This window comes from Lucilia sericata, unplaced genomic scaffold (genome assembly GCF_015586225.1).
Source record: "Lucilia sericata isolate MDLA Ls3-8-SP2 unplaced genomic scaffold, ASM1558622v1 Contig000247F_arrow, whole genome shotgun sequence".
Taxonomy (NCBI): domain Eukaryota; kingdom Metazoa; phylum Arthropoda; class Insecta; order Diptera; family Calliphoridae; genus Lucilia; species Lucilia sericata.
Window position 1 is genome coordinate 319661 of NW_023994273.1, and position 25388 is coordinate 345048.

The 25388-nt window shown below is 30.7% G+C and overlaps 1 protein-coding gene across 2 annotated transcripts in view; it reads left to right on the forward strand.

Moving 5' to 3' along the window:
- LOC119602649 (runt-related transcription factor 3) overlaps positions 1-25388 on the forward strand; it is a 39892-nt gene that overhangs the window by 2501 nt on the left and 12003 nt on the right. For both annotated transcript variants that reach the window (XM_037954278.1, XM_037954279.1), the window contains exon 2: positions 13590-14375. In XM_037954278.1, the coding sequence (XP_037810206.1) occupies positions 13847-14375 (529 nt within the window). In that variant the 5' untranslated portion in view covers positions 13590-13846. The remainder of the gene's footprint in view (positions 1-13589; positions 14376-25388) is intronic.

The window sequence follows — 25388 nt, forward strand, 5'->3', positions numbered from 1 at the left end:
CAACGGTGAGGTGTTGGGTCATTTCTAGCTCAGCTTTTGGTTGAAAAAACGTCGCTTACATAAAGCACTCCACTTACCCACCAACTCCAAGATTAGAATATTATCACCTTTTTTTAAAAAACTCCAGTGATTATCACATAATTATAGTGTAGAGGTCTGATAAGGCTTAATTTTTTTCTGTACCAAGTCAGATTTAATGATGCAAGAAGTGTTTAACTTCGAAATATTAATTTCCTAAGACAGACTTTGTTACTTTTATGGATGCTTACATTGAACACGGATTCTAACAAATGTGGGAGTTTGTTTACTGCTCGAACATCGAACGAACGACCGATCGAAAATGGCCAAATACCAATCGAGCCCGTATCGGACTATGATTTTCAACTTAGTGACAAGAACGTACAAAGTAGAAAAACTCAAAAGAATCAATTATCATGTTTCTCATAATATATGCATTTTTTTGGCTCCATTCTGTAATAAAAAGTGAATAAACTTTGACTGGATAAACATCCCTGGATAACATTAAAAAGAAAAAGAAAACCACTTTCCATAACTTACTCCTTAGCATTTTTACTCATTGTTTTAACACTGTGATGTCATTTGAGGCAAATAATTACTACGCTCGCTTACAAATAGGGAGTTTAATAAGTACTTACTACGCTCGCTTACAAAAAGGTAATTGAGTAAGTTGTTTTGAATTAAAAAAGGGAGCGGTATATGAATAGCTGCACCACTCCTAGCTATTTCATTGCTCGTCAAAGTCGAACATAAGTACTACTATATCAGATTAAAAGTAAGTCATTATCAGTCTCCTTATAATTCGTCAAAGTCGAAAATAAGTACTACTATATCAGATTAAAAGTAAGTCATTATCAGTCTCCTTATAATTTGAAGAAAAAATGCAAATAATCCTCCCACAAATAAAGTTTAAATTATTTTTAAAGGTTTTCCAAAATATTTTGATCAAATAAATCAATTTTTATTGGTTGGAATATGTTAAGAGCACCTTTACAAAATGATTCACTATTACAGTTAAACTTCGATTATTCTAATCTCTAATAACAAAAATACGAAATTTAAAATTTATTCGAATATTTTCTTGTTCATATTTTTCTTTTCTGACAAACTTTTCATTTATTGAATTATGTTAGTAGAAAAATCAAGGCTATTTTTCATTTAAACTCAAATATGATTTTATTAACAAATTACCTCTAACAAAGTAAATTGCTCTTTAAATGCACAATTATTATACCAAGTAATATATCCTTAAATATCAACTTCAAAAACATTAAACAACTCATACTTCAAATCTAATTCTAACAAATAAATATCCTAAGGTAAACTATATACAATGACACTGTAAATGACAACATGTCAAAATAATTCTTTTTTTCTCTCTCAATGGCCCCCTGTCCAAAATACTTTCTCTAAGAATAACAAACACAATGTCACAAAATGTCACAAGGAGGTGTTGCTGATGCAAAAGTCTTAAATAAAGTGTCGGAAATAAATGCTATGGAGTTTGTTAGAAATAATGCATTTAATAGAAGTAGTAGAAGTAGAAGGGGGTAAGTGATAGAGTCTGTAAATTAATAATAGTATTGGAAACACATTAAATACACAAATGCATGTGTGTTACTCATACCTCTTAAAACAAAACTTACTTTTAGATTTGAAGTAAAGAATTTTGCAACAAACTTGATAATTATTTGATTTGTAAAGAAGGAGTTGAAATGGAGTTGGAGTTTTATAAGTTGGGAGAAAAACAAGGTTGATTACAACTGCATTTAAACATTTAAGGGTGTTATGTGATAAACACTTCTTAGTTGTATACAGTTAGACATCTATACGTACATACATGCATCTGTGAGTTGAGTTTTTGAATATATGTAAGTGTGTGTATGAAAGGACGTCTTGCAGTTTATGTAAAATTTATGTAAGGGAGGTTTTAAAGAAACTTTAAACACTTAATGCAACTAATCAAGGGGCCTTTATAGAATTTTTATTTCTATTCCACAACTAACCTCAAATCTAAATATGTCGTGATTTTCAGAAATAAATTATTGATAAATTTCCTTATGTTCTCAACATGATTTCTTTATTCGTTCTAAACGTGATGAGTCCTTTTTACTAGAACTCAATCTCAGGATTATTGGTGTGATCCTTAAGTACTTCTAAGGAGTTTTCAAGAAAAACGTTCTTTGGTACGTGTCATACTTTTGTACGTCACTAGTTTAATTAAGTAATTCCACAAGCTTTCCTAGAACTTGTTTCTTGGGAGACAAATTCAATAAAAATCATTGATCAAAGCACTGGTTCCAGAACGGTTCGATAGAATGAGAGTCGACTCCATAACGCTTCCAAAGTACCAGTTCCGTAGGTGACATTTCGAAATTTTCCTAGAATTTTTCGTGAAATCCCCTTAATAAAGAATGGAAAATTACATGTAGTTGTAATGGGAAATTCTTTATTTACAATTAGAAATAATTGTAATTGGAAAATTTTCAATTACATCTATAAATAATTGTAATTTGCAAAACTTCTATTATAATCACAAGTAATTGTAAAGTTTCAATTATCAGGCATGGTGGTAATGATTACACAAAGTAATTCATTACGTAGTCAATTACAATTACTTGTAATGTGTAATTGACCAATAACCAATTACAATTACTTGTAATTGTAATTTTGGTATTACTAATTACAAATTACATGTAATTATAAGGAACAAAATTCGCATTTACAAGTAATTGTAATTGGTAAAACTTCTATTACAATTACAGGTAATAGTAATTGGCAAAACTTCAATTACAATTGCAAAGAATTGTAATTGGCAAAACATAAATTACAATTACAAGTAATTGTAATTGATAAAGCTTCAATTACAATTACTTCAAATGTAATTGTAATAGAAAATGTAGTTATAATCTCCAAGCCTGTCAATTACAATTTCTTCAAATGTAAATGTAATTGAAAATGGAATCATTACCCCTTAAGCCTGATTACAAGTAATGTAGTCATTGAAATGTAAGGCCCCCTTTATGGTTGGTAATTTACAACCCTAAATCCATATTTTCCTACAAATATTAACAAATTTGTTACAAACTTTAAAAATCTAGAAATGGAAAGTCATTTAATTTGTTAAATTTCAACAAGAACAAGAAAATGCATACTTTGGGGATTTCAATTGATGATAGAGATGTGCATAGACAAAGTGGTAGGGGAAAATGCATACTTACACACATATGTATGTATGTTTGTATGAAGAAGTCTAAAAGTGTAAAGAACTCATTTGTAAAGCTAAAACTGCATTAAAGTAAATTTTTGCAACAGGATAAAGATGATAATGATGATAATAAAGGATAATCAAACTTATACAAATGCACACATATAAAATGTATGTATATGTGTTAGATTTTGTAGGTATGTATGTGTAGAAAAACATCATTGTTGCATATGTCTGCGGTTTTTGTAGGTTTGTTATTGTTGCTGCTGCACAAAAAACCTAGATTTTTATTAGTATGTACCTTATTTGTTAAATTGTAAGTTTGTACTTGTTACAGTTGCAAATGTTATTGATGTTGTTGTTTTAAGACTTATGTATGTTGACATTGCATGTCATCATAAACAAACATGCACTCAAATATAGGAAATATTTTGATTTGTCTCTATGCACATCCTTCCGCCTATAACTTCTAACTAATTGTCTAGCTATCTGGATGATCCCTAAATTCACACATAAAACATTTCTTTCTGCATAAATTTATGTATGTATGTATGTACGGTTCACTTCATACATTCATTTATCTCTTCAAACCAATATTCCTTGGAAATTTGTGTGTGTAGATTGTATATTATGATTTTAGCACTAATTTTGTCATGTTAGTCATTGATTGAAGTTATGTTATGGTTTTCCAATACTCCGGTATATATACATAGTAAAAGTGTGTGTGTGTGTGTGTGTGTAACGGAAATGCAAATTATGTAATGTGTCAAGTAACCGGAAAATTCATTTTAATTGCTCTGAATCTGTATGGATTCTCATCTACTTCATTCCCACTGCGTGTTGTTATCATATGAGTTTCACAAACTACTACTGCCAAAGGTGTTTTAAAGGACATTGTTTGATTTTTATAAATGTGTGCATCTAAGTGTTAAGTTGCTGCAATTTGTAACGTATAATGGTTTTTGAGGTATATATTGTAAGGAAAACATTTACATACATACATTTAAAGAGATAATTTGAAACTGTTTTAAAATCTTTAAGTATCTTTAATAACAAAAATGTCTTGAAGTAGATTAAAAATTATTATTTAACATTTTCTTGTTTATTCTATTAAAACTCCTTTTATTTTTCAGCCTAATAAATACTAAAAAATACCGCCATGGCGGTCATTAAAAATACAGATATTGTAAAAATATCTGACATTTCATCAACATAAAACAACAAACATCTATTAAATTTACATTACTGTATACACACTTGTCATAAAAGAGAGACCACCCTACAAGAAGCCCTATTAAATTGTTTAGATATGTAGACATTCTTCACTAAAATTTAATGATCTTTATATTAAAGCCAACAGCAAACATTAAGAACAACAAAAACATAATCAAATTATAAACAAACAAATAAACAATTTTTAAATATCAAAACGATCATCACGATCACTATGATCATCATTATTAGTCTTATGTTATTGTTCGCACGCGCTTGCGCCTAAATCCTTTTGATACTTGTTGCAACATGTGTATAAAAATGAATGAGCGTGTATGTCAAATTTTATGACTTTATTATGAATTTTATGACTTTTTATAAAAAAAAACACACATTCGCTCTTTCAATGTTTTTGTTATTGTTGATCTTTTATTTTATTTTGTTTACACAAAATTTTTGTTTATCATAAAAAAATTATGAATTTTTGTATTTTGAAAAATTATTTTAAATTTAGAGAACTGTGTGTGGCTCTCTTATTATACTTTAAGATTAAGGCCTACAATGGCGATTAAATTTACTTTAAAATAATCATACGGGTCTATTCATACTTGTATTATAATTGTAAAACCTGTAATGAAATGGTTCATAAAATAAATAATTGTGCAATCCATAGAATCGACGTTGTATCGTTGTATGTCTTATTTTTATACTCACCATCAAAAAAGATGGGGTATATTGATCTTATTATCCCGTTTGTAATACATCGAAATATTTGTCATAGACCAACAAAAGTATATACATATATTCTGGGTCTTTATTACACTCAAAGACGATCTAGCCATATCTGTCTGTCTGTCTGTCTTGCTGTTTGTCTGTCTGTCCGTCTATTGAAAACACGATAGAGTCCGAGCGGTAAGAGCAAGAGGATTGAAATTTTCTACAAGTATTCCCTATAGGTAAGGTTTGTTTTAAAATAAGATCTTATTATTACAATTTAAAGATGGTTTAAATAAAAATTTTCGATACAAAATTTATTCTATAAAACTGATGATGAATAACACCCAAACTAAATTTTATAAACTTAACTTAGAATACACAGAATCATATGTTTATTATATTGTTCTGATTAATTGCAACAAATCACTTTATCAAACAAGTCTATAATAAAATTTTTCATTTAAAGTAAGCTGAAAAAACAAACACAAAATTTAAGGAATAATAAATTAAATTGTGCTAAATTTTCTAGGCTTTTTATTCAAGACAATTTTTCACCAACTTTATTAAATTAAAACCGACCAGTAGTTTTAGAAGAAACTAACAAACAAAAATCAGAAAGTACTGATACACTAACATTCTTAAATAGTAATTTTTCAATTCAGCAAACACATGCACGCAAACTTTAACAAAACCCAACAGTTTTTAAAAGGAGCTAAGGTATCGCTATAAGGCAGTAACATTCGTGAATCTATGACTGCTTGCTTCATTTCAAGTTTTATTTTTCGAGCGTATATGGACTCTTCGGTGTCCACAGCTTAATCATCAACTTTAGGCAGAAAGAAGGTGTTTTAAACAGTTTCTTCCATTAAGTCTTAGCAAGTTGTTATTTAACTAGACACTACTTCTGAATAATCACCCCGAACTACAGGGAAATGCTTCCACACACTTATAAACAGAAAAACCTAATCAACACTTAAAATTTTGCCAAAACAATTTTAATCATTTGATCCACAAAAACAACCACAAATAAACTCTTTTTTGTGGAAAGCATCTAAGAACAACACAAACATGCAACACACATACACACACATTACGCACACATACTCTATAGACGTACATTATTTAGAGCAGTATGTGTAAAATGCATTTGAAAATAATTCTTTTTCTCTTTTCTAAACTTTGCACTTGTTTCAAAGTGATTTATCTTTTCTTTTTCACATGCAACTACAAAAAATTCTGGAAAAAATCTTGATAGAATTTTCAACACTCCTACAATGTTATTATGCCACTTTGGGGTGCCCCAAATGCACATACAAATATACGTACATATACATGCATAGAAAACAGTCAGATTTTTTTTCCATCATGTCCCCTGCTTTAAGTCTACAGTAATCAGGCTACAAAAGCATAAATTACATTTCCTGTATTTTTGAACATATACGCACTATGAAAGGAAATACTATTTTCCTGACACTCTTTAGCATACACTCACTCACACATCTATAAGCCAGTTTGAAAATTGCATTTTCATCACAAGAGGTCCCAACTTTTCTACTGAAAAACAATTAAGGTCTAAAATTCTTAATTGTAGTACTCATTCAGATTTTTAGTCAACAAGACTTGATAGGCTGGAGACTGTAGAGAAAACAAAAAAAGAAAACAAACTGCAACAGCAATGGAAAATTTCAAAGATGTATGAAATCTAAACATTATTGCAACTGACATGCCATACATCTTTGCGTAAAAAAGCACCAGGGTATATGAGTGATTTTGTGTGTGTTTGTGTGCATGCATATTATGTCGTTGTTGTCGTGGCTCCGGTGGGTACTTAAAAATGTCATCCTTAGGTCTGTAGCCTAATGTCTAACCATGGCCAGTGTATGAGCCTTAAACTGAAGTAAAGTGTTTGTCAACGTTGCCACAATGCAGTTTAAGTGTGGCATCTAGACGCGACCACCACTGGCACTATGTATGTTGGAATAGAAACATTCTCACCCACTATGAAAACCTACAAGTTGTTGATGACGACTACGACGACATCATCGTAGTCGTACAACAAGTGACAGTCACAAAACCTCGAAATTGACCAAAAGTATAGTTGATTTTGGCAACGTATTTCCCACTCCTTTAACACAAAATGATGTGAAAGATGTTTAAAAATGCCAAAAACATTTACACATACGTTTTCCTATGTTAGAACAAAAAACAACAACTCGTAAACAACATACAGTTAGCTGTACAGGGTACAAGATTTAGTCTTTGTACGAACAATAAGCAACAAAAACAACATTTTGAGACTACATCATTTTTGACATAAAACTAACTTTGTCACCATCAAGGTTATTACCACAAAAACCATTACCACCACTGTGTTACTGCTACTGTTACGACAGTCAATCCTACAGCAAACACCGCCAAGAGATATTTGGAACAACAAAAAAATCTTGTTTTTAGGGACCTAGGGAGTTAAGGTATGATTTCTTTGGTTTTAGGAATTCTAACAATATGCAGTAGTGATAAATAATGAATATATTCTTATTAATCAATGAAAAATAAAGGACAGAATGTTTTCCGATTACCGATAACTCGAAGTAAGTGAGTTCTGTTTTAAGGTTAAAATATATTACTTTTATGCTATCGTGAAACAGAAACTCAATATTCGTTTTAGAATGAAAATTGTAGAGATGGAAAAGGAGATCTCTTTTGCTCCCATCCTTTTAGAAGTACGTTAGTTCAGAACATTGGTCCAGAACAAGTAAGAATGTATAGTCAGGCATGGACGTTCATATGATACCCCACACCAGTGTGCCTATCCGTTCATATGATACGCCAGAGTGCCTATCCTTATAAAATTTGTCGGAGGAATTTACGTCTACATTAAAGTTATTATGAACTTTGACCTCTAAGTCATTTTCTGAAGGGGAGTTTGTATGGGGACTTTGGTCAAATGAGGTCCGATTATTACGAAAGTTGGCAGTATCATTTAGACTTTAATAAAACTATGTTTTGCCGATTTTTGTTGAGATACTAGAACATTTAACATAATTATGAGCTCGAAAGCCCTTTTCGGAAGTTACGGTTGCTTGGGGGCTAAGCGAAATAAAGCACCGATTTTAACCATTTTCAGTAGACTTCATCCTTGGAAGAAAAAGAAGAGTATGTGCCAAATTTCATCAAATTATCTTGAAAATTACGACCAGTAGCGTGTGCACAATATTTACATGGACACACAGACAGACGAACGGACATAGTTAAATCAACTCAGAAAGTGATTCTGGTATACTTTAAGGTGGATATAGAATCAATATTTTGGGGCATTAAACACATCAGCACAAACGCATAATTCCCTCCCCAATAAAAAGTATAAAAATTATTTATCAATATCTACCGATAACTGTTTTTTTTTTATTGTTCTATGGTAATTTACAAGCAAACTGTATTAGTCTATTTAAGGGTCTATATATAGACTAGTCTGTTTACAAATCGATTGAATAGAAAAATGACTTAACATGTTGTATGTATAGTATTTACAATGTCAAAAAGTACCGTACAATAGAACTGAATTTATACATTTATTTCGGCTCTATTGATCATTCATAAAAGTCAATTTTCGTGACATCAACAGTGCCACTTAAAAATAAATTCTAACTTTAGGGTTAATATAAAGCATTTTTAAGAAAACCAATTTTTTTATATTGTATTAAGAGATCATTACTTGTATAATTGAAGATCTTCTCTATTATTTATATTATATTTTCAATCTATGAATTCCACGAATTCATACCTTTAAATCTGTAGCCCTCAAACACGACTCCCATACAAATAAAGTCAACCAAAAACTACAAGACACACCGTATCAGCAACAAGGACAATGTAAGGAATAAATGCAACCTCCTCCTCAAACCACCCAGATATTTCTACAAAAATGAAGACAAAAAATTAAACTGAAAAATCTCTTCTAGTATAGAATGCAATTTACGGAAATGTATTTAAACGTAAGAAATACTACAATTACCATAATTTAATATGGCAATTTAAGGATGTTGCAACTACAACTCATGCAATCATCATTATCCATATCATCATTGTTCTCCGAATGTTGAAGCAAATGCAGTTTGAACTGCAGTAATAGCTCTGCATGTTGTTGCATTCATTGTTTTTCTCTTAAACAATTCTGTAAGGAAAGAAAAATGTAGTCAACACTATTGTTTAAGTTAAATCTTTGTAGTTTTTTTTTCCATTTCTGAGGACAATATATAGTAGTTGTAGTATGACTTTTAAGGCTGTAGATGTTCGTTTGAGGTTATGGAAAGCAAACAGTTTTGTTTGGTCCTGAGTGAATTTTTCTGGTAACCCATAATTGTGTTGGAAGATTTTTGTTGTTATTGTTCTTATTGACTTGTTTGTTGTGATTTGTGAAATGGTTAGTTTGGAATTAGTAGGATTAAAATCTAGGCTTTAAATTTTTAAGAGATCAGATTTAATTTTAAATTTTAGTGCTAGATGACATATCACTAAAACAAAATCCTTTGAAATACCTATTGCTTGGTCAATATGTTGTCTACAGTTACTATCTTTTTATAAAATTTAAACAAAGTGAGCTTGAAACTTTTTTAATTTAAAATCGATTTTCAGCAAATTTTGGTCATTTACTCCCAATTTTAGCATCCCCATTTTTATCTACAATAAAGGTCAAACATTTTACTAATATTTTAAATTCTTCTACGTCAGACTCTGATAAATAACCAAATATTAAAACGGGTTTTTGCTTAAATTTTATTTTACCAATTTACTAAAGAACTCTAATACACACTTGCAAAAAAAAAAAAAAGTATAAAAAATTAACATCACATGTGGTATGTTTTACTATACATTTATGTCTGTGAAAAGAACAAATAAAAAATTCCAAAGAACACAAATAAAAAACTTGCAACCAAAGTCCAATTAAAACTTAACTACATCACAAAAAATTGCTTAAAAAAAGAACAATACATGTCCACAGAAAAAAACTGTATGTTAAAAAAAAACTAATGGCATTTAGAAAAAATGTTTTCTCCAACGGAAAAAAACTCAAATTTCGTTAAACCTTTATGTACCCCAGAAAAATGCCAACATTGTAAATTGAAACCACTTCCGTTGAAAATAGCAACAACAACAAAAATTACAACAAAAAAGAGAGTAACTTGGTTTATCCTCCAAACAAGTTGTATAAGGATACTTACTACACTAACGATGAAAGTCACAAAACCATGAATTTTGATTTAACAAAATACTCATTTTGTTAACTCATGGTTAGAAGGACAACGAAAAAATTTCTATAAACCGTAAAATCAAGGTGACAAACCGCGTTTTTCCCAACTACCTTCCCTGTATTCAAATTTTCATTTAACTCCATCATCATGGTTGATATTGCTATTAAACGTTGTATTTTAATACTTTTAGCGATTGCCATGTCATAGACAAGCTGTCGAATAAATAAAGTATTACAAGCACCTTCTGAACTCATTGACATTATTGGTGGAAAAAAGAAACGGAAGAAAAATGTAATGAATAGAAAGTACAGATGGACGGATGTTTTGTTGGATAAAGGAAAAAGTAATTTCGTAAAAATAAAATATCACAATTTATTCTCTTGATCTCTAGTTTAGTTCCAGTTCAGTTCTAGTTCAATTCTAGTTCAGTTCTAGTTCAGTTCTAGTTCAGTTCTAGCTCAGTTCTAGTTCAGTTCTAGTTCAGTTCTAGTTCAGTTCTAGTTCAGTTCTAGTTCAGTTCTAGTTCAGTTCTAGTTCAGTTCTAGTTCAGTTCAGTAGTTCAGTTCAGTAGTTCAGTTCTAGTTCAGTTCTAGTTCAGTTCTAGTTCAGTTCTAGTTCAGTTCTAGTTCAGTTCTAGTTCAGTTCTAGTTCAGTTCTAGTTCAGTTCTAGTTCAGTTCTAGTTCAGTTCTAGTTCAATCCTAGTTCAGTTCTAGTTCAGTTCTAGTTCAGTTCTAGTTCATTCTAGTTCAGTTCTAGTTCAGTTCTAGTTCAGTTCTAGTTCAGTTCTAGTTCAGTTCTAGTTCAGTTCTAGTTCAGTTCTAGTTCAGTTCTAGTTCAGTTCTAGTTCAGTTCTAGTTCAGTTCAGTTTCTAGTCAGTTCTAGTTCAGTTCTAGTTCAGTTCTAGTTCAGTTCTAGTTCAGTTCTAGTTCAGTTCTAGTTCAGTTTAGTTCAGTTCTAGTTCAGTTCTAGTTCAGTTCTAGTTCAGTTCTAGTTCAGTTCTAGTTCAGTTCTAGTTCAGTTCTAGTTCAGTTCTAGTTCAGTTCTAGTTCAGTTTCTAGTTCAGTTCTAGTTCAGTTCTAGTTCAGTTCTAGTTCAGTTCTAGTTCAGTTCTAGTTCAGTTCTAGTTCAGTTCTAGTTCAGTTCTAGTTCAGTTCTAGTTCAGTTCTAGTTCAGTTCTAGTTCAGTTCAGTTCAGTTCTAGTTCAGTTCTAGTTCAGTTCTAGTTCAGTTCTAGTTCAGTTCTAGTTCAGTTCTAGTTCAGTTCTAGTTCAGTTCTAGTTCAGTTCTAGTTCAGTTCTAGTTCAGTTCTAGTTCAGTTCTAGTTCAGTTCTAGTTCAGTTCTAGTTCAGTTCTAGTTCAGTTCTAGTTTCAGTTCTAGTTCAGTTCTAGTTCAGTTCTAGTCAGTTTAGTAGTTCAGTTCAGTTCTAGTTCAGTTCTAGTTCAGTTCTAGTTCAGTTTAGTTAGTAGTTCAGTTCTAGTTCAGTTCTAGTTCAGTTCTAGTTCAGTTTAGTTCTAGTTCAGTTCTAGTTCAGTTCTAGTTCAGTTCTAGTTCAGTTCTAGTTCAGTTCTAGTTCAGTTCAGTTCTAGTTCAGTTCTAGTTCAGTTCTAGTTCAGTTCTAGTTCAGTTCTAGTTCAGTTCTAGTTCAGTTCTAGTTCAGTTCTAGTTCAGTTCTAGTTCAGTTCTAGTTCAGTTCTAGTTCAGTTCTAGTTCAGTTCTAGTTCAGTTAGTAGTTCAGTTCTAGTTCAGTTCTAGTTCAGTTCTAGTTCAGTTCTAGTTCAGTTCTAGTTCAGTTCTAGTTCAGTTCTAGTTCAGTTCTAGTTCAGTTCTAGTTCAGTTCTAGTTCAGTTCTAGTTCAGTTCTAGTTCAGTTCTAGTTCAGTTCTAGTTCAGTTCTAGTTCAGTTCTAGTTCAGTTCTAGTTCAGTTCTAGTTCAGTTCTAGTTCAGTTCTAGTTCAGTTCTAGTTCAGTTCTAGTTCAGTTCTAGTTCAGTTCTAGTTCAGTTCTAGTTCAGTTCTAGTTCAGTTCTAGTTCAGTTTCTAGTTCAGTTCTAGTTCAGTTTAGTTCAGTTCTAGTTCAGTTCTAGTTCAGTTCTAGTTCAGTTCTAGTTCAGTCTAGTTCAGTTCTAGTTCAGTTCTAGTTCAGTTCTAGTTCAGTTCTAGTTCAGTTCTAGTTCAGTTCTAGTTCAGTTCTAGTTCAGTTCTAGTTCAGTTCTAGTTCAGTTCTAGTTCAGTTCTAGTTCAGTTCTAGTTCAGTTCTAGTTCAGTTCTAGTTCAGTTCTAGTTCAGTTCTAGTCAGTTCTAGTTCAGTTCTAGTTCAGTTCTAGTTCAGTTCTAGTTCAGTTCTAGTTCAGTTCTAGTTCAGTTCTAGTTCAGTTCTAGTTCAGTTCTAGTTCAGTTCTAGTTCAGTTCTAGTTCAGTTCTAGTTCAGTTCTAGTTCAGTTCTAGTTCAGTTCTAGTTCAGTTCTAGTTCAGTTCTAGTTCAGTTCTAGTTCAGTTCTAGTTCAGTTCAGTCTAGTTCAGTTCTAGTTCAGTTCTAGTTCAGTTCTAGTTCAGTTCTAGTTCAGTTCTAGTTCAGTTCTAGTTCAGTTCTAGTTCAGTTCTAGTTCAGTTCTAGTTCAGTTCTAGTTTAGTTCTATTTTAGTTCATATCTATTTCAGTTTATGTTAAGTTGTCGATATTTTTTTTTGTAGATATATTATTATTTGTAGATATATTATTGTTGGTATACGAAATACAAAACCGTAGATATTGCCTAAAAATATCAAGATCGGCATTTATTTATTGAAATTGCTATGTCCCTTGTGTAATATTAGGAAATTTTCGAAAATTTAGGTTTTTTTCAGGAAAAAGCATTTAATATTTTGTGATGCTATTTGACACAAAAACTTGGTCTCTTAGTCAAAATAAAAACCAAAACTAAAGACAGACATAGCTTAAAATTTAAAGGATTTATGGTAAACAAACAAAATACGTTTCGTTTTTTTTCACATCAAAGTATTTAATGGAAATTGAAATTTTTTTGCAAAAGTTTTTTTGTGTAACTGTTGGCCAAAAGTCAAACCAACAAATGTGGCCAACACGACTTTTTTCTAAAGGGGTGGGAAAAACAAAAAACAGCAATTATTAAAGCAACAAAAATAATTTTAGATATAATTTTTTATACCAACTTTTTTCTCTTTGCAGATGGCTTGCTAAATAAAAGAAAATAAATTGAGGAAAAAGTATAACAAAATAAACTAATTAAAAAACAGCCAAAATTTATAAAAAGTAAACAAACAATATAGAACTTTTTCATACACAACTTGGTGGCTAAAAATTCTACAAAAATTGTGCGCTTTAAACAAGTTGTTGTAGCCAATTACGGCCACACCCATCACTATACAACGCCCCCGCAAACAACACCAACAACGAGTCTCCATACCACAAACAACACCAACAAAATGCATCTCACAACCACAACAACAAATGGCACGGCCAATACCAACAATACGGCCACAGCCAATAATAACAACAACAATAATAGCCAGAATAACAATAACAACAGTTCATCAAATACAAATTCCAATAACAACAACTCATCAAATGGCAACAACAACAACAACAGCACAGAACAAAATACTCCGCCCACAGCAGCACAACTACTCAATGAGGCCTACACTAAAATGACTTCAGACATTTTAGCCGAACGTACGCTCGGTGATTTTCTAACCGAACATCCGGGTGAACTAATACGCACCAGTAGTCCGCTGTTCGTCTGCACTGTGCTACCGCCACACTGGCGTTCCAATAAAACGCTGCCGGTGGCATTTAAGGTTGTTTCTTTGGGCGATATAATGGATGGTACTATGGTGACGGTAAGAGCGGGCAACGATGAGAATTATTGTGCCGAATTGAGAAATTCGACGGCAGTGATGAAGAATCAAGTGGCTAAATTTAATGATTTACGTTTTGTGGGACGCAGTGGTAGAGGTAAGTGTGTGTGTGTGTGTGTTTTTTTATTTTTATATTAAAGTTTTGTGAAAAAAGTTCCGCAGTAGAAAGAGTCAATTTGTGTTATAATCTTTGACGTCATCTGTTTTGTCGATCTTTTAGTCCTAATATTGCATTCGAAATTTCTTATGATTACTCTTATTAAAGATGGTTTTTTTCTTTTAAAATCAATCATGATATTACTCTTTTAATATCGGTGCTTTAGTCTACAGTTCCGTTCTAGTTTAGTTCTAGATCAGATATTTTATTTCAAACATCTCTCTCTTGATTTTACACTTCATATTTATTTTCTTTTGTCTATAGAGTAATCCTGGTAAGTAGGCTACAACAGGCCCGATACTGGCTTGTATTTCTTCGGATTTGATGTAGTATACATTCTCCTATTAACCTAATCGAAGTATGGGAAGGCACCAAAAAGTACCTTTTGCGCACCATTATTATATTTCATTAAAATTTTATCTTTAGTTAAAATAGCAATTTTCCCGAAATAATTAACTCTAAAAACAACTTTTCTCTATTTTAGTATTTTACTTTACTGAAATGTCCTTGTAATTGTTGTGAATTACTTTTAATTTTACAAAACACTTAAAACTTTTTTGCTGTATTTTGTAAATATGAACAAAATACTGCTTTTAACAAAACAGGACACTTGAAAAAAACCAATAGTGGTTGCACTTTAGTAAACAACAGCAATAAGATAACATCCAAGGATTAGTCGTTAACAATATTTTATTCTTTGTTGTATTTACACTTGACCAGAAGAATCCTTCATTTAAACAATATAAATAAAAAATAGACAACAACTGCGAATTCTTCTGTTGAATGAGGGATTTTGTATGTTTTTTATGAAAAAACTTTTTTTTGTATAAAAAAAGGTCAAGGGTCATGTGCAAAGTGAACAGTTAACAAATTAAATACTTTACTTTATATAGAAATTCAGTTAGAATTGAAATTAACAATTTGTTTACAGACAATTTTTAAAATTTTTATCACAGTTGAGCTTCGGGTGACATTTTACCTATCTTTTGCTTTCGAATTTTTTTTTTACCCGCAAAACCTATATTTAAGTTTAAGTTCTTTGCTTAAAACTTTCCTTTTTAGTGTTAATTTAACACGCAGCAATTTGCCATTTTTCTTCTATTTTTTATATATTTTTTTAGCAACTCAGTTAAATGTGTTTCTACTACTGAGTTTTTTTTACAACAATAAACAACTTTATATATTGTGTTTATCACAAAAGTTCATTAAGTGTTGCAAGAAAAAGTTTTTCGTGTATTTTATATGGGAAAATTAAATAACAAAACTCCATTAAATAAAAAACAGTAAAAAGGAAATAGAAATCATTTTTAGAACACAACATTTTAAAACTAACAATTAATTTTAAAACTGAATTTAATTTCAAAAAATGTATACATATTTAATAACTTTTTACTTTCTTACTCAAACGTTGCATGTCTGTTTACAAATGTTAATATCATATCAATCATTTACCCAAGTGTTTGCGTTATTAATCGTTATCATGTCTAACATTTTATTGTCATATCAATAAAAAATTTGTTTATCAACATCATTAAAAATTGTTTGTCATTTATATCTTGCCAAATCCAGGTTAACCGCCGTAATTTCATCCAAACATGCTAAACTCATTTTAACACTCTCTTTGAAATCAATAAGAAAACAAAAAACATATTTTAATCTACTAAGCAAACACAGGTTTTATTAAACCACCTGCAAAAATATAAAGATTTCGTAATGTTTACCTTTAAAAATAATAAGCCATGACGAATTTTATAAACCCTTCATATATTAGGTGAATTTAAAAAATAATGGGATTTAGTTTTTAGCAAAAAAAAAAATGAATCCAATAGAAAATATTTATTTTTCTGTCTAGTCCTGTCAGTTCTAGTTAGGGATGCCAAACGGGACTGGCTTTTACAAATCCCGGGATTCGGGATTTTGAAAATTGCAATCCCGGGATCCCGGGATTTTTCGGGATCCCGGGATTTTTCGGTATTTCGGGATTTTACGGGATTTCGGGATTACATGAATTTAATTATTTTATATATGAAAATCTTTAAATCATCATATTTGTAAAGAAAATTGTTTAATTTTGTGGAAATTTAACAGACAGAAGATATATTTAAATTAAAACAATCCAATTAATTCCAATTTTTAAATAAAAACTTTCAGAATTGCATAATTTCTGAATCTTTTTAAATACATACTTACTTCCTAAATAAAAATAAATATCAATATTCGAACATCAATTTAGAACCTATTCTTTGAAAAATATTTGGAATTTTACTCAAAATACATATTAGTTTTGGAACATATTATTATATTCGTAGTATTAATTTAAAATTTTAGGTGCATTCAGAACAAGGTAATTTACCTTTACCGGTATCATTCAGATTTGTAGAAAGTTAGAAATGTAAAATCCTCTAGTATTGAAAAATAAAGTTTGTATTCGACTGTGCCGAAATTAAATACCCACCATCAAAATATTGTAATGTATTGATATTAATATCAGCATCAATGTGATTTTCAGAGGAGGTCCAATTAGGTTTTTTTGTGTCAATTTTGGTCCAAATTTGCAGCCCAAATAGAATGAGTCTTCTAACTCGTGTTTTCAGCTTACAGACACAGAATGTGTATACTTTTTGGGTCGGTCTACGACCAACATTGCAATGTGCTAACAAGTAAAAAGTTATAGTTGGGCGAAGCCTACCATATAATACCCTACACCAGTTATAAAAATAAAATGTGATTTATTGTTCATAATAAAGCATCTAAGTTGAATTGTACCTTGCCTCAGATATAATTTAGCTATTTTTTGTTGAATAAAATTGTGTACATTTAAGTCATATTTCGAAGGGGGCTTTGCATAGGGGCTAGGGTCAAATGAGGCCGCATCATCAAAAAATACATCAGGGTCATGAAGGCTAGTATAGAACTTGGTTTTGCAGCTTTTTGTCGAGTTACGAGTATATTGAACATAATTATGAACTTAAAAACCCTATTTGGGGGGTTCAGTTGTATGGGGGCTAGGTCAAATATTGGACCGATGTTATCCATTTTCAATAGAATCCGTCTCTAGTACAATAGAAGATCATGCAAAATTTCATTGAATTATCTTCAAAATTGCTGTAGTTTGATTACAAGGTTTACACGGACGGACGGACATAGCTAAATCGACTCAGAAAATGATTCTGAGCCGATTGGTATACTTTAAGGTATAGGACCAATATTATTGTGTGTAACAAACATCAGCACAAACCCAATATACCCTCCCCACTAAAGTGGTGTAAGGTATAAAAACGAAGTGAATAAATAAATTTATATGTGCTATGTGTATGGACTCATACCACTTTAAAAAATAAAAGGTTCAAATATGTATAAAATTAGCTCTGCGGAATTTTGTTTTGCATGAGTCAAAAATAAAATAAGATCGTAATTTTCAAATTAATGAAAATTATGACTCAAAAAAAGAAAATAAAAACAGTTTTTTGAAACAAATCCTAATCCCGAAAAAATCCCGGGATTTATTTTCCAAATCCCGGGATTCGGGATTTGCATATCCCGAAAAATCCCGGGATTTTCGGGATCGGGATTTCGGGATTGGCATCCCTAGTTCTAGTTCAGTTCTATTTCAGTTCTAGTTCAGTTCTAGTTCAGTTCTAGTTCAGTTCTAGTTCAGTTCTAGTTCAGTTCTAGTTCAGTTCTAGTTCAGTTCTAGTTCAGTTCTAGTTCAGTTCTAGTTCAGTTCTAGTTCAGTTCTAGTTCAGTTCTAGTTCAGTTCTAGTTCAGTTCTAGTTCAGTTCTAGTTCAGTTCTAGTTCAGTTCTAGTTCAGTTCTAGTTCAGTTCTAGTTCAGTTCTAGTTCAGTTCTAGTTCAGTTCTAGTTCAGTTCTAGTTCAGTTCTAGTTCAGTTCTAGTTCAGTTCTAGTTCAGTTCTAGTTCAGTTCTAGTTCAGTTCTAGTTCAGTTCTAGTTCAGTTCTAGTTCAGTTAATTTAGTTTTTTCTTTACTCTGCATAGGGTAAGGAAATGTATTAAATTACCTGCTTGTTTAACAGACAAATCAATTTGTTTTCATTAAATATTTGTTTTAAGCGTGTAGAAAAAATTCATTGAAAATTATTCAAAGTTTGCATGCCGTGTTCCAATAAAAATTTATTTTTGTTGGTTTGTTTCTTATTTATTTAACGATTTGTCAAACAAAATATCTCCCACTTTGAGTGCTTACATAGGTATGTATGTTATGTATAATTTCTAAATAGAAATTTCCATAAACAAATACAAATAAAAGTACAAATAGGCAGACAGTCAAAAACATATGTATGTATATCAATAGACCCACAAAGTATCATATGAATGACATATCTTTATGGAAGAAAGTTACCCTTATTCTTCAATACTCATTTGTTTATCAAAGTTTATTTGTACAAATTTGCACCTACTTTTCGTACCACCAAGTTGTATTATACGCAAATCAAATAAATGTAGGTATGATGTCATATCATAAATCAAATGCTTATGAATATTTGTATAGAATTTATATTGTGGATTTAAGGATTTTCGAAAAGTCTTTAAGATTGATACGCAAATGGAAAGTACTTAAATAGATATTTATATAAATACACAAAATTCATATAATATTTGCCACCAGTTGTGTGAGGAGTCAATACTTTAATTTTGGACAGTATTTGTATGCTATGTTTAAGTATGTAGTTAAGAGGTAAAATAAATCTGTTGTGGTCAAACAATTTTGATATCTGAAGTACTTATTAATAGCAAATTACAAAATCGTCGATTAATAAGTTAAATTGTATAAATACATATTTTATCTTTAGACCTTTAATACTTAATTTCCATTAAGTTTTCTTTTATTCTTTCATTCTTTAAATATTTGTTTTACCAATGGTAAACCCGCCTTTGGTTTACCCAAAAAATATCAACAATCTTAAGTCTATAAAAATGTTTCTCTCTTTTGTTCTTTTCGAAAAGGACAAACGACACCCTTATAATCGCCGAGTAAATATAAAAAGGCGTTAAAAAGGAAAAACTCGATGACAAAAAAATCCTTTACACTTGCCACCAAAAAAGTGAACACAAAAGACTTAAGAAAATCTTTTTAAAAACTTCTTACATAAGTGACTCCCCAAATAGAAGTGTTTTAACGAAACTCCAGAACAAAAAAGTTTTTCCTTAAACATTTTTTTCAAGCAAATATTTATTTGTCGGTTATTTATGTAAAACTTGGTAGCTGATGAAAAGATTTATAACTCTTTGAGTTGCAACATTTTTTGTTTTAAATTTTGCGTATTTAAAATTTAATTAACTTGTTTTCTTTATATTCTTTGTCAGAAGAGAAGTGTTTTAATTAAAATAAAATAAGAACATTTAAATTACCTTGGAAATTTAGCTGTCTTTTGTTATTTTTCTATTTAACAAAAACAAAAAAGCGTTAATCATTTACACACGTTCACCATGGTATTACATATGTATGTAGTTAGTTAGACACAGTCACATGTGTGAGTAGAGGAAAAAATAAATCTTTATTTGTTTCCTTTTTATTTTTAAAATTTTCCTTATAAATTTCCAGTATTGTTTATGAACTTCTTTTGAATTTAGTTAAAACAATTGTCTGAGAGTTGTCACTTGTTTCGGTTGCTGAAAATAAAGGGTTGTATTTAATAATAAATGATTGGTTCAAATGTTTTCAATTAAGGTGGAAAAAGGAATTATATTTTTAAAGAAATTTAAAGGAAAGTAGATTTAATTTATCTAAGCAGTATAAACATTAAAAAGTCTTACAGATTTTAGTTCAAAAACTGTAATATGAAACCAACTGTCAGGTGCACAATCTATCTAAATTCAAACGTCTCGGAATTTTCTTATAACTTATTAGATTTATTTCAATGAAAAGGCTAAATCTTTTCTTAAGTACATATTTCAAAACTTGATCGTCTTAAATTAAGTTCATTCTGGCTTAGATTTAAAATGTATTCGAGTTTAAAAGAAACCAATTCAATTTAACAATGTTTCTTTTTGTTTCCGAATATATGGAAAATCGTGTATCTTTGCATTTGAAATAGTTACGAGTACATTTTGTTGCTTTCATTTTGTATGTGGCAAGACCACAAAACCAAAGCCTCAATAGAGGCCACACCGTGTCGTCAACACAATTTCAATCATTGTATAATTGTAAACACCCGCTTTTTCGAAAAACGAATAGACAAACTAAACTGGTGCTACAATAAATAGTCAAAATGCAATGTATATATCTTAAGCAGATGTTTAAAGGAATTAATTGACAGTATTTATTGAAATTGTATACAAACATATTTTTTTAATTGAATTCAGATTGAGCTCTAATCTATAGATGGGCTCTAGCTTCAAGCCTATAGTACAATATCTACTATAAACTAGTCTATAGTCCGGACTATATTATAGTGTTATAGTTGGAATGCAGTTTTGGAATTTAATCTATGGTCTATAGTCTAGTCTATAGTATAGTCTATAGTCTAGTCTATAGTCTAGTCTATAGTCTAGTCTATAGTCTAGTCTATAGTCTAGTCTATAGTCTAGTCTATAGTCTAGTCTAGTCTAGTCTATAGTCTAGTCTATAGTCTAGTCTATAGTCTAGTCTATAGTCTAGTCTATAGTCTAGTCTATAGTCTAGTCTATAGTCTAGTCTATAGTCTAGTCTATAGTCTAGTCTATAGTCTAGTCTATAGTCTAGTCTATAGTCTAGTCTATAGTCTAGTCTATAGTCTAGTCTATAGTCTAGTCTATAGTCTAGTCTATAGTCTAGTCTATAGTCTAGTCTATAGTCTAGTCTATAGTCTAGTCTATAGTCTAGTCTATAGTCTAGTCTATAGTCTAGTCTATAGTCTAGTCTATAGTCTAGTCTATAGTCTAGTCTATAGTCTAGTCTATAGTCTAGTCTCAGTCTATAGTCTAGTCTATAGTCTAGTCTATAGTCTAGTCTATAGTCTAGTCTATAGTCTAGTCTAGTCTAGTCTATAGTCTAGTCTATAGTCTAGTCTATAGTCTAGTCTATAGTCTAGTCTATAGTCTAGTCTATGGTCTAGTCTATAGTCTAGTCTATAGTCTAGTCTATAGTCTAGTCTATAGTCTATTCTATAGTCTAGTCTATAGTCTAGTCTATGGTCTAGTCTATGGTCTAGTCTATAGTCTAGTCTATAGTCTAGTCTATGGTCTAGTCTATAGTCTAGTCTATAGTCTAGTCTATAGTCTAGTCTATAGTCTATTCTATAGTCTAGTCTATAGTCTAGTCTATAGTCTAGTCTATATCTATATATATAGTCCAGTCTATAGTCTAGTCTATAGCCTAGTCTATAGTCTAGTCTATAGTCTAGCCCAACGGTTCCCAAAAGGGGGTCCGCGGACCCCTAGTGGTCCGTAGCAAAATCCTAGGGGGTCCGCGAAGACGAACGAAAAAAATCATGAATAAAAAATATTCTCTATATGTTACAAAATATTAAAAATATCTCCAAACTTTTCATAAATACTAAAATACACAATTTTTATTCAATAATCCCAGATTTGTTGGTGACTCTTTGAATTTTATTGTTTCGGTCGTTTATCAGGATGAAGCTAGGCGCTACAAATTTATTGTTTCACTTTTATAAAGTAAAGTATTACGTGATTTGTAATTTTTATAAATATATATGTATCGAAATAAATGTTTTTATAGCAGACGGATAATGATTTGCCTTAGAATTAAATACTGATACTGGTATCCCGGAATATGAAGTTAGGTCACATTTCATAATATTTTTTTAAATTGCAAGCAAAAGTGTTAATCTAGTTAATTTTAAATATAAATATTCCATTCCAACGTGATACACAGATTTTAACTTCATTTTGTTGTCCAATATTATTAAATCAACATCAGAAAATTCATAGCGTTTTGCGTAAATAGTCAAAACCACGCAGTAAAATAATTCGTAGGTATTTTAAAATTCAAATTTAAGATCCAAATTCACAGTACATTCGCAAAGAGTTCAGGTCATATTTTATGTGGGTAACGCATTCCGCAACAACATCGAAGAAGTCTAACTTTCACATATTTTCCCGAAAACTTAGCTTACATACTCAGCTCACTCCTATGCAATCGCAAAAAAATTTAGAAACATGACTCTTTAAGCACATGTCGACAATACTTGTTAAAGAAACCTTTTCTCTACCTTGACGAGAAATGAACATGAAAGCTCTCACGATCATAAAATTAAACATCATGTTAGAAGTCATTCTATATTTAAAACCATGAAATTGAAAACATCTCCGAAATACTAAATGTTCTCAATGTACGGGAATATTTTATAGGGTTTATAGACAATTTTCGGACGAACAATTACACAGTGATACAGCAAAAAAATGCAGGGGTTCTCATATACCAATTCCATTTCGTTATAGTCCATAGAGTAGGAATTTATTTTTAATTTTTCCCGATCACTTCGTTTAGTTCCTTTTTAAGAGCAAAAGTTGTGAAAAAGAGCTATTTTTGAAGTTTTAACTTTAAAAAAATATATGTTTGGTAGTTTGCAACCGATTTTCAAATTGGATATTTTGTTTTAAAGATACAAGTGTTGTCTTTCAACCCAAAAAAATAAATCCAAAATTTATGATTAATGTCTTGGTTATGGTCATTTAAGTAAAAAAACTAACACTTTTTTCACAATTTTTAATTTTCATACTGCTCTACGTTGGCCATGAAGTAGTAACTTTAGCTTTTATTACATTTGAAAAAAGGCACATTAAGTTGGGTTTCCAATGATGGTCAATTTATGATAATCGATGAAAAAGGTTATGAGTTGTGCTAAGTTTTATAAAAATATAGCATATTTCTTCCATACAAAAACGTTCATGTTTCTGGTTTTCTTTGTAACAAGTTTAAAAAATGTTTATAAACATTTTTATACAAAAATTAATTTGTATGGAGAAAACCAAAAATTCGAGAAACATGCTATTAGAAAAATTGGCATAAATCATCCAGTTTTTCATAGATTTTTATGAAATAACAAGTTTTAGAAACCTTCCTTTATGTGATTCTTCAGGAAAGTAATAAAAGATGAATTCACTGCCTCATGGTCAAAGTAGAGCATGATGAAAATGAAATTTTTTAAAAAAGTGTGAGTTTTTTTACTTAAACGACCGTAACTCAGACATTTGACCATAAATTTTGGATTTCTTTTTTTGGATTAAAAGACACTTGTATCATTAAAAAAAAATATCGGATTTGAAAATCGGATGAAAACTACTAAACTTATGATTTTTCAAATTTAAAACTTTAAAAATGGCTCTTTTTCGCATCTTTTGCTCTTAAAAAGTAAGTTAACGAAGTGATAGGGGAAAACTAAAAATATATTCGTACTCTATGGACTATAACGAAATAAAATTGGTATATGAGAACGCCTGCATTTTATTTTTCTTCACTTTTGTATCACAGTGTTATTTATAAGAATAAGATATAAAAATATGTATGGGGGTCCGTAAATTAAATAAATTCCTCAAGGGGTCCGCGAAGTAAAAAATGGTGGGAACCGCTGGTCTAGCCTGATGTCTAATCTATAGTCTAGAATAAAATGCAATATGTAGTCTCATCTAGAGTCGTGAACTTAATTCCTTTAAACTGCTGCACCAAAAAATCCACCAAAATATTGATAACTCAAAAAATGCCTTGTAATAAATGTCACAATGTAGAAATCACCCATACATGCCAAGGCTGATGACGGCATAAAGCATTAAATGTCAAACGATGAGCACGTCATGAACAACTATAGCCCGCTATGCCAGGATGGATACAACATTAAAAACAAACGATATATCAACAAAAAAATGAAAAACATAGATTATTTTGAATGGAATAGTTAGATTTTTGTCTATTTGATTCATATTGTAAACGGAGATATTTTTTTTAATTTTTCTCTATTTGGACTATTGTTTTTGTTTGAATATTCGGTAGCAGTGAAACCGCAGCATAGCGTTTACTCAAATAAAGCAATTTTTTGTGTGTTTGAATACGGATGGGGGCCATCGGGATGGACTGGCTGGACGTTCAGTCATCTAAGCAAATGTGAATTTGTATAGAAAGTACGAATGTACGGGTGATATTTAAAATGAAATGCTTTGTAGTTTATTTGTAATACAAGCATTTATTTGTTGCCTTCAGGGTGTGGGGTTAAATCACTTACACACTTACGCGCTCATCTAACAACATTTAAATCGTATGGAAATGTTTCAAAATAAGTGTATATAGTTTTAGGCATACAATCATTTCAATTGTTTAGAAAAAAAGGAAAGAACTGCTTTTTTCTATAGTTTGAGTTTTGATGATGGCTCCAAATTTAAAATAGTCGTTGGCGAAAAAAAAACTCGTTCTGTTTGTTTAGAATAATAGGAATCAATTCAATTTTATTTATACGGTAGTATTCTCTATGCATTGCTGTATTTTATGGTTGTGTTGTCGAAAACAAACAGCAGCTTCAGCAATGAAATATGTATGTATTTTATGTGTACTGGTTATCTATTACCAGCTTCAACTCGTGCTCCTCAGGGTATTTGTATGTATAACAATTAACTATACTATGTACTATTCTATACTTTAGTGCTGAACTATTTGTTTTAAGCTTCCTGGTCTTTTACGTCGATTGATGGGTATGTATGTATGTGGAAACAAAAATCCTTTAACAATTATCATCACAAAGGCCACAAACATTTTTGTGCATCATTTAGTGTGGGTTGTAGTATTTTTTTGTACTTTTGTTTGTTGGTTGCTAGTCTGTTGCTGTTGTTTTTTGCAACATTCCATTTAATGTTTAACACGTTTTTTCTTGCAATCGACACTAAGAGAAATAATTTGTTTTTGTTCGTAAGTAAGTTAAGACTAAAGATTAGGCTATAGTCTCGACTATAGATTGAGCTTTAACGAAATTATATTTATAATCTATAATCTCAACTGTATGC